This window comes from Gorilla gorilla, chromosome 4 (assembly GCF_029281585.2).
Source record: "Gorilla gorilla gorilla isolate KB3781 chromosome 4, NHGRI_mGorGor1-v2.1_pri, whole genome shotgun sequence".
Taxonomy (NCBI): Eukaryota; Metazoa; Chordata; class Mammalia; order Primates; family Hominidae; genus Gorilla; species Gorilla gorilla.
In genome coordinates, this window is record NC_073228.2 from 63470837 (window position 1) to 63480825 (window position 9989).

At 58.7% G+C, this 9989-nt stretch overlaps 1 protein-coding gene across 11 annotated transcripts; it reads left to right on the plus strand.

Moving 5' to 3' along the window:
- The first annotated feature begins 1974 nt into the window (after nucleotides 1–1974).
- CORO6 (coronin 6) lies at nucleotides 1975–9909 on the plus strand. Of its 11 annotated transcripts, none has more exons than XM_004042042.5 (11): nucleotides 1976–2212; nucleotides 3415–3675; nucleotides 5126–5248; nucleotides 5709–5838; nucleotides 5927–6108; nucleotides 7280–7399; nucleotides 7857–7961; nucleotides 8052–8197; nucleotides 8563–8620; nucleotides 8724–8954; nucleotides 9041–9909. In XM_004042042.5, the coding sequence occupies exons 2-11, from the start codon at nucleotides 3478–3480 to the stop codon at nucleotides 9164–9166; spliced, it is 1419 nt and encodes a 472-aa protein (XP_004042090.1). In that variant the 5' UTR covers nucleotides 1976–2212; nucleotides 3415–3477; the 3' UTR covers nucleotides 9167–9909. The 11 variants fall into 11 exon arrangements, with proteins under 11 accessions (XP_055244578.1, XP_055244579.1, XP_055244580.1 ...); XM_019027178.4 differs by having other exon boundaries at nucleotides 9044–9909; XM_019027177.4 differs by having other exon boundaries at nucleotides 3476–3675.
- The last annotated feature ends 80 nt before the right edge of the window (nucleotides 9910–9989 follow it).

Genomic DNA, 9989 nt, shown 5'->3' on the forward strand with positions numbered 1-9989 from the left:
CAGTTTTTTAATTCATTCCAGGCATCCTTTCCTCTGTGCCACACAGTATAAACTCTCAGTTACGTTTTAGCTCAGCACTTGTGAGATAAAGTGGCACTGTCCTTCAGGGAGAGACAGAAATGCATGCTGCTGAAAAGCAAGGACCAGATGCCAGACCACGTGGGTAAGAATCATAGCTACATCAACTACCAGTTGAGGTTGTGATGGGTAAGCCACCTAACCTCTTTGTGGCTCCATTTCCTCAACTGTTAAATAGGGATGACAACAGTACCCACCTTAGAGGATTGTTTTTTGGTTTTTTTGTGCGTGTGTTTTATTTGAGACAGAGTCTTGCTCTGTCACCCAGGCTGGAGGGCAGTGGCATGATCTCAGCTCACTGCAACCTCTGCCTCCTAGGTTCAAGCAATTCTCATGTCTCAGCCTCCTGAGTAGCTGGGATTACAGGTGTGCATCACCACACCTGGCAAATTTTTGTATTTTTAGTAGAGATGGGGTTTTGCCATGTTGGCCAGGCTGGTCTCAAACTCCTGACCTCAGGTGATCCACCTGCCTCAGCCTCCCAAAGTGCTGGGATTACAGGCGTTAGCCACCCGCGACCAGCCTAGAGGATTGTTAAGAGTATGAAATTAATACATATAAAGCCCTTAGTGCCAGTGCCTAGCACATAAGCATGGGTTATTGTTGTAAAGGAGCAACTGAGTCACTCAGGTATTTTCCTCCTAATCATGTGCCTGGAATCTTTAGGTAAAAGAGAGATGACTCACATATCCTCATACCCTGCCCCAGCACCCCTATGCCAGGAGTTATTTCTGGAGCACTCGTAACAGTTTTTTATTCTGTTCCCCTACAAGCCACTGACTCTTGATTTGATTCTGTCCCTACAAGCCACCTGGACTCTTCCTGAGAAACAAAGGAGCCTCGTGGGCCCTTCATGGTTTCTACCACCTTCCCTCCCCTTCCTCCCCAGTGCTGGTTCCTTCCCTTTCGGAAGGCTGTGTTCCATTCACTCACTCCCAGGTGTGCCCTGGAGGGTGGGAAGTAATAACTGGCCCCAGATGCCCTTATGATCCAAGGGAAGAAATCCAGGCAATGTGCAGACACTGGGTAGACTGGAGCTACGGGACTGGCTGGTCTTCACTGGCTGTATTTTGATCAGGTTATCTTTAATCTCCTTGACCTCGGTCAACATTCAGTTCTGTGAATATTGGGGGAGACGGGGGAAGCTTACCTGGAACACAGTCGGGCGCCAATTCAAACAAGGCCCAGAAAACATTAGGAGTCTGGCCTCTGAGTTGGCTTCTCTGACCCCTCAAATGTGACTAGAGACCTGTGCTAGCCTCTTCCCCCTGCATCTGGGAGGGGAGGGAGTGTCAAGGTGGGTTCACTTTACACTCGGTCCTCTCCTTGTTCTTTCAGCTGCTTCCTGCCCTGCTCCATGGAATCTCATCTAATGGGGTGAAATGCCTAGCACACAGCCAGCATTTTAGGTTTCTCAAATGATCGCTATTGCCATTCATAACAATAACTAACATTCACAGCCCTGTGTCGGGTGCCCTCTCACTTGCCCTACATCAGGATCAGCCTGGGTCCTCATTCTCTAGGGCCTCTTTCCCCCAGGGAGGCCTGGAAGTGCAGTCCCGCAGTCCCGGCCGATCGGGACAGCTAAATTCGGAGCGCGATTGAGGCTGGAATGCGGGCGGAGGCACCTGATCTCGCACGGCTGCCCGCTCTAGGGGCGCACGCCCCCTCGCCCGTTCCCTCTCCAAGCGTCCTGCTCTAGGTCTGCGAACCCGAGCCTCCCCAGCCTACCCGGGAGTCATGGAGGGAGGGAAGCAGCGTGCGCACCTAGCACACAGCTGCACATTTATTTTCGATGGTTCTCCGAGGCCGGCGGAAGCTGGGAGGGGAGTCGGGGTCGCTCGACTTTCCCGCCGCTGGAGGGGGCGGGGCAACTTTGGCTCTGGCCCCGCCCCTATGCTAGGCCCCGCCCTCTTAGGTTGATGGCAGCGGCAGCTGGGGCTGCAGCGTCGCCGGGCCCTAGAGAGCCGCAGGCAGCGGCCAGAGTGCGGAGCTGGACACCCGGGTCCCAGATACTACAGACACCCAGAGAGGTGGCTCCTTCGCCCTGACGCCTTCCTCGGCCCCCGACGCACTCGGGCCCCTTCCGCAGAGGATTCGCAGCGTGAGCGCCCCGCAGCCCGCTCAGGACCAGGTACCCAGCCCCCCACACCCGGCCGTCAACGCAGCCAGCGGAGCGGGCGGGGTCCCTGAGGGGCAGAGGTCTGCGCCTCCTCCCCCCGCGCCGCCAAATTCGGTTTCGGGCGGGGAGGACGTGGTGTCTATATTTGGCCGGACAGCAGCCAGCGCTCCCGGAGGGCGCAGACACCTCGTCTCGCAAGAACGCAGTGTCAGGGCAGCAGGCTGGAGAAGGGTGCAGGGAGGCCGGGCCTCAGGCTCGGGGCCGCAGACGCGCCTTGAAGGGCACACGGATGCTGGGGCTGGGGTGGGGCAGGAGCCACTGGCTGGGGCTTTGGGAGTGCTCAGTGTGTCCTCTAGGGAGACCCTAGCTGGAGAGAAGGCACCTCACCCTCCCACCCCTGCAAATCTGGCTTGGCCGTGGCGGGGGCAGGGGTGGAGGATGGGGTTGAAGACCCCCCCCCTAGAAGAGTTCACTAGGAAGAAGGCCCAACCAGGGCAGAGGACCCAGAGGAGGAACCGGACAAGCCTATGGTAGGCAAAAGCCAGAAGACCATGATCAGGGCTTCCTGGAGAAGCCAGTGCAGAAAGGAGTGGGAGAAGAGGGATCCACCTCACTCTGTGCTGCCACCCATCCCCCCACAAGGCATGGGATGAAAACAGTAGCAGAAAGGACTCAGATTGGCGGACAGGAGGAACTTCCCCCTTGGCAAATTTTTAGGAAAAGGCAAAACCCCATCTGCCTGAACTATTCCAGAGATGCGAGTTCGGTATCCTGTGGTGGCTGCAGTCTTGGCCCCATACCTGGCTTTAAGCCAAGATCCAATGGTCAAGTCTTCTGCTTCTGGACAGGGTGCCTCTGGGAGCTACAACCACGTCCGTGAAGAGATGCTCATCAAGGCTGGCGGTGGTGGGGGTGGGGGGTGCAGGCAGTGTGGCATTGAGGCTCCTCCCAAAAACATTCCAACGTCCAGAAAGCTTTCAGTCCATTAGGCTCCACAATCCCCTCAGCCTGGGTCTCTATAGAGAAGTCAGGCCCCAAATCCTAGCCACTTACATTAAACAGCATTTTACACAGCAAAATAACTTTCCCATACTTTGACCACCTTGAAGAAAGCTCCCTGCTTCTAGGACCAGACACTATATGGATTTATACCTGCCTCCTGACCACATAACCCTTTTCATCAGCCACCCCTCCACTCCTCCTCCCTCCCACAGCTCACAGGACTAAGGACCAAAGGCATTTCTGGGCACTGAGACCCCACCTCTCTGCCTGCAGCTATGAGCAGACGTGTGGTTCGGCAAAGCAAGTTCCGCCATGTGTTTGGGCAGGCAGCAAAGGCCGACCAGGCCTACGAGGACATCCGTGTGTCCAAGGTCACATGGGACAGCTCCTTCTGTGCCGTCAACCCCAAATTCCTGGCCATTATTGTGGAGGCTGGAGGCGGGGGTGCCTTCATCGTCCTGCCTCTGGCCAAGGTGAGGGATCAGGGAAAGGAAGCAAGTGGGAGGACACTAGCTGGGGCCCCTGGGAACTCCTGAGCCTTTGTTCTCACCTAGTTCCATTCCGTAGTCAGGAGAAGCATCTGTGTGGATTGGCTCCTCCCTATTCCCCAAGCCCTCAAGGACCAGAGGAGAGGCCACCCCACCCCACCCTAACATCAGGGTGGCCTACTCCCACTCCCTAGCCCTCCCACCTCTCCATGCACCACCCCATTCCCAGCAGGGACCAGGAGGGGAGCCGGGTGATGGAGATGGTTGGGACACAGCACAGCCAAGCCTGGCCAGATTCCATCACTGCCTCTCCTAATGCCGCATCCCCTCATGTTTTGGGTGTGGAGAACCTCCTCCCTAGCCCAAGATGATCATTTGATTAAGTCACATCCCAGAGCAGCAAACCGAGGACAGGGTCAGGCTCTATCCAAAGAGTCCCTGGTTACCTCCAAGGACACTTGCAGTGAAGTAGAAAGAAAGGGAACGGAAAGGAAGGGGGACATGACACATAAAGCCAGAGCCCTCCCTACCCTAAGGATGGGGACCAGGCAATGACTACCACGTTAGCTTCATAACCTTAAGCCCCTTGACCATCCACATCCCAAGGATGACTCTCCCCCAACCCCCAAGGTATGACCTTGACCTGGATTCTGGCCCCTACACCTTGTTAGGGTAGGCTCCACAGGTGGCGGGGTCAGGAAGAGGCCTGAAAAAGCCAGTGACTCACCCCAGACAATGCAGACATCATCCTGGGACACAGCCCCAGGGCTCAAATTTCAGCCGGAGCTGCCTCCTCCCGCAATATGTCTGCTCTTTCAGTACCACATAGCCACCCTCTCCCCTGCTGCCTGGTCTGGACCGGTGTCTGCCCCTGCAGAGGTCTCAGAACCCCCACAAGCAGCCTGTGAAGACCAAAAAATAGATGGGCCCCCAGCTCCCATTTGGGGATAGTAGGCACCAGGACTGCTTGCTGCTTGTGGTTCAAAGGTAAAAGTGGTTCACAAGGAAGAGATCTGTCAAGGGAGGCCAGGAAAGGGCTGTCCAGCACTACACTATTATCTCACCTTAACCTCTTCCACCAGGAGATTCCCACAGACACTTCAATAGGAGAACAGGCTGAAGAACAGCCTCCTCCAAGTAGGAGTCTTTGGAAGAGCACTGGGCTGGAAAGTTCAAATCTCAGCTCTATAAGTATCTTGTTGTGTGTCCTTGATGAGGCCATCTTACCTCTCTGTGTCAGAGTCCCTAATATTAAATTATTTCAACTCTGCCTTCAGTAAAGTGCAGGAAGTGGACTGGATGGGGTTAGAAGTGCAGAGAGGGATCTGCAAAGAGAAAATAGGTAATAAGGAATTGAGACGTAAGCAGATCTGCTACCCACTCCCCAAAAAACACACAGGAGAGTAGCCCCACATCTTCTTCTCCAACCCCTCAGACAGGGCGAGTGGATAAGAACTACCCACTGGTCACTGGGCACACTGCCCCTGTGCTGGATATTGACTGGTGTCCACACAATGACAACGTTATCGCCAGTGCCTCAGACGACACCACCATCATGGTAGGAGCCAGGTGGCTACTGCTGGGCAGTTGAGCAGGGGAGCAGGGAAGGCTGCCTCACCTGTGCTGGGGAAGGTGCTAAGGGTGGTAATAAGGGAGGTGCTGGGTCCCAGGGCCCTGCCCTGCCCAGCTCCTGGACTATTTTTAGCTACATGCCCACCCCCTCCCAGGATGCACTGCTTAGGACTAATTATAGCCATGGCCAACTTGGTGCCTGGAGAGCAGCAGGGCAGTGCTCTGAAGTCTCCCTGCTGGAGTGAATGGGAGGTCTCTGGAGAGCTGGCAGTGCCCCCTCCTGGCTCCCAGCTGCTTCTGTTCTAGGCATGCACCACCACATCTTGCCCTGTATTTGACCCTTACCACTCAAGAGAGCCAGTAGGGTTAAAAAAAAGGTAGCGAAGGAGTGGAGGGACAGGGTGGCTCCTCATTCCACCCACCATATACCTTTTCTTCCTACCCAGGTGTGGCAGATTCCAGACTATACCCCCATGCGCAACATTACGGAACCTATCATCACACTTGAGGGCCACTCCAAGCGTGTGGGCATCCTCTCCTGGCACCCTACTGCCAGGAATGTCCTGCTCACTGCAGGTCTGGGGGCTAGGGAGGGGTCCCCCATAGATGGGTGGGTGGTGGCAAAGGTGGGATCCAGGTGACCATGCCTGGCCACTCTGGGCAGGTGGTGACAATGTGATCATCATCTGGAATGTGGGCACCGGGGAGGTGCTGCTGAGCCTGGATGATATGCACCCAGACGTCATCCACAGTGTGTGCTGGAACAGCAACGGTAGCCTGCTAGCCACCACCTGCAAGGACAAGACCTTGCGCATCATTGACCCCAGAAAAGGCCAAGTGGTGGCGGTGAGTGCCTGGCCTGGCCACTCCCCAGAACCCCTTGACCAGTGGCCAGCTGTCAGCACCCTTGTACCCACCATTATCAGAGCCCCTGGTCCCGGCTTTCACCTGTCGCATCCCTGCTCCAGAGACTAGCCCCCTTCCCCCGTCTCTGCAACCACAGGTCTCTGCCCTAAGTAAGCCCCCAGTCTGCAATTCTCTGCCCGGCTCCTGTTCCCTCCCCTCCCTTGCATCTCAGAAGCTCAGAGAAGGGCTCCTCGCTCTGGGATTGAGGAGGGGAGAAGCTGGAAACTCCATCCTCCCACCAGAACCTGCATGAAACCTGAGCTCCCGGACCCCTCTCCTCTCAGCCGGCACCCAGACGCATCTTCCAGGGTCTGGGGCCTGACACTGGCTCGAGGGCTGGCCCTTTCTCCTTGTGGACCCGCTGGGCGGGGAATAGGGGCAACCCTCGCGCGTTGCTTATCCCAGCCTGGTGCCCTGGGAGGGCGGCGGCCCTGGCCTCGCCAGCCTCAAGTCTAACCTGGGGTGCGGGTGCGTGGGCCGCGTGCATGTCTGCGTGGAGCAAGCGCGCCGAGAGCGGTCGGGGCTGGCGCCGGGGCGCTCTAACCCACTAACCCGGCGAGCAGGAGCAAGCCCGGCCTCACGAGGGCGCCCGCCCGCTGCGGGCTGTCTTCACCTCAGACGGGAAGCTGCTCAGCACCGGCTTCAGCAGGATGAGTGAGCGGCAACTCGCGCTCTGGGACCCGGTAGGCCAGGCCGCGCCGGGCGCGCTAGCTCGCTCCTTCTCTGGGTCGGCCGGGAGCGCCTTCCCGGGCTGTGGCTGGCGCCCAAGAGGCCAGAGCGGAGCGGGGAGCTCCCATTCGGGAAAAGCCTCGCTGCGACTCCGGGGAGCCAGCAGACACCCCTGCTCTAGGGATCCGCCTTTGAGCGCGCTTAAGGGTTCGGGATCGGCTGAGAGCCGCGTGCCTCCTGCTCTCTCCAGGCCCGGATGCTCTCCAGGTCAGGGGCCAGACGTGGCCCCGCAGGAAGCTGAGTGCTTAGGCCCCATTTGTCTCTTCCCCGCATCCGCTCCTCCACCCCGGACACCCAAGTCAGCAAGCTGGTTGCTCATCCCTCCATGCTCCTCAGGGCAGGCAGCTGGGTGATGTCCCTCCCTGTCTCCCCCTCCCCCCAGGAGAGGTTTGCGGCCCACGAGGGGATGAGGCCCATGCGGGCCGTCTTCACGCGCCAGGGCCATATCTTCACCACGGGCTTCACCCGCATGAGCCAGCGAGAGCTGGGCCTGTGGGACCCGGTAACGCAGCTGGAGGCTTGGGGTGTGTGCCTCGGGGACTGGCATCACGGGAGAGTGGCCAGGCGCCCCCCACCCGCAGGGCATGCCCACCTGGACAGGACTGAAGGCTGCTGCCACCTCTGCAGCGCCTGCCATTCTCACACCCACCCCTCTGCCCAGTTTTGCTGCGTCGCGTGAAGGATCCTGCGCTGGCGCCCCCACCTGGTGATGCCGAGTCCCTGGGGGTGGTTTGCTGTGACTGCATGCGGCGCGCAGCGGGTATATGTGCAGGGGAGGAGGAGCTATGTGCGCAGGGGAGGAGGAGAGATGTGCCCAGGGGAGGGGCCTGCAATTCTGGTCACTAGAGGTTTGGGGCATAGGGTTTGGGAAGGCCAGGAAGCGTAAAGGGGCTTCTGGGGGTCCCGAAGTAGCACGGGAGGGTGGGGCAGGGCTGGTCACGCCTCCTGTGCTCGGGCAGAACAACTTCGAGGAGCCAGTGGCACTGCAGGAGATGGACACAAGCAACGGGGTCCTATTGCCCTTTTACGATCCCGACTCCAGCATCGTCTACCTGTGTGGCAAGGTGCTCACGGCCGGGCAGGGAGAACAAGGCGCTGGATGGAGATGTGGAGGGCCTTGTCCGGGCGCGCCCCTGAACCGACTGATTTTGCAGGGCGACAGCAGCATTCGGTACTTTGAGATTACCGACGAGCCGCCTTTCGTGCACTACCTGAACACGTTCAGCAGCAAAGAGCCGCAGCGGGGCATGGGTTTCATGCCCAAAAGGGGACTGGATGTCAGCAAGTGTGAGATCGCCCGGTCAGCAGCCTTGGCCCCTCCTGAACACCTACCCGCCTCTGTGCCCCACTCATGTCGGGTCCTAGCCACGGGGCTTCCCCAGTAATGCAGTGCTTTGGAAAAGCGGGGCGGGGGGATAAGACAGCTCTGTTTCAGTGCCAGACCCACCGCTCACTAGCCTTACATTCTCAACTTCAGTTTCCTCATCTATAAGATGATGGTGAACACACCATCAGGGTGTTTTATTGCAGAACCAATAATGTGTGTAATGTGCAATATGCATGGTAGGCGCTGAGCAAGTGTTGGCCTCCAACCCCCTTGGTCTTAGACAGGAGAAGTTAAGGACGTGGAAGTCTGCGGGGGTGCTGAACCCTGCTCCCTTATAGGTTCTACAAGCTACACGAAAGAAAGTGTGAACCTATCATCATGACTGTGCCCCGCAAGGTGAGGGGCCGGGAGAAGGGTTGGGCAGGGCTACGAGGCGGAAGGGAGCGGAGCAAGCCCCGCACCCTCTCACGCAGGTCCTCCTGTCCACCCACCCCCGCAGTCAGACCTGTTCCAGGACGATCTGTACCCGGATACGCCAGGCCCGGAGCCGGCCCTAGAAGCGGACGAATGGCTATCCGGCCAGGACGCCGAACCCGTGCTCATTTCGCTGAGGGACGGCTATGTGCCCCCTAAGCACCGCGAGCTCCGGGTCACGAAGCGCAACATCCTGGACGTGCGCCCGCCCTCCGGCCCCCGCCACAGCCAGTCGGCCAGCGACGCCCCCTTGTCGGTAAGATCGGCCCTGCTGCACTCTGGCCCAATCTACATCTCCCCAACCGCCCCTATACGACACGGCCTCTCTGTCCTCCGCCCCAGCAGCAGCACACCCTGGAGACGCTGCTGGAAGAGATCAAGGCCCTCCGCGAGCGGGTGCAGGCCCAGGAGCAGCGCATCACGGCTCTGGAGAACATGCTGTGCGAGCTGGTGGACGGCACGGACTAGCCCCGAGCGCCAGGCAGGCGGAGCGGGGCGGGGCGCACAAGCTCGGCCCCGCCCCGGCTTTTAGTCCCGAACTCCGGACCCCGCCTTCTTGGGCTGGGCCCGGGGGCGGGACTGGGAAGGGAACTCCGCCCCTCGCGGGAGACCAGAACTCTTGGAGCTTAGGGGAGACCCACGTCGCTCCAGCGGAGGCTGGACTGCGAGCCTCGTCTGGGACTCGGCTGGAGCTGGCCTAGGGAGGCCTGGGGTAACCTGGGGGGCTCAGCAATGGTGCTGCACGGCGAGGTGGTGTCCCCCTTTGTCCTCCGCCCAGGGCAGGGAAAGTGCTTAGTATTAGCGTGATGCTTGGGGATATTGGAGCCTGAGCTTGACCTCAAACGGGTGGCGATTTGATGGGTACCCCCAGGCTGGGGAAAATGACAGCGCTTCTCCTAATCAGCTCACTGGATTCCATCACCCTGAGCGGTAAACCAGATGGGCGTCACCCCAGTTCTGCAGACACATACACAACCCGTTTGCTGCAGAGCCGGACCCAGTGGCTACACCCACAGCGGTCTGTGGTAGAGAGCTCTCTTCCTTCTTTCCACCGACAGGGGCGAGGGCTGCTTCCTCGCGGCAGCCCCCGCGAAGAAATCTCGGGAGAACTGGCATGAGGAGTTAGTTAGGTTCATCACAAATACACACACACTGCCCCCAACCCTCTGCCGTTGCCTCTTTCAGAAAAACAAGACGTACTGAATGAAATATTTTACTAAGCGTTCAGTCTGTGCCTCCTGCATGGGTGGGAATGAGGGGAACGAGACCCCCAGCCTCTGCAAATGCTACC

Coding starts and splice junctions, on each gene's coding strand:
- CORO6 (XM_004042042.5), top strand. CDS start 3,478: ATGAGCAGACGTGTGGTTCGGCAAAGCAAGTTCCGCCATGTGTTTGGG. Junction 7,400..7,856: donor AGCTGGGCCTGTGGGACCCG/GTAACGCAGCTG, acceptor GTGCTCGGGCAG/AACAACTTCGAGGAGCCAGT. Junction 8,621..8,723: donor TCATGACTGTGCCCCGCAAG/GTGAGGGGCCGG, acceptor CCACCCCCGCAG/TCAGACCTGTTCCAGGACGA.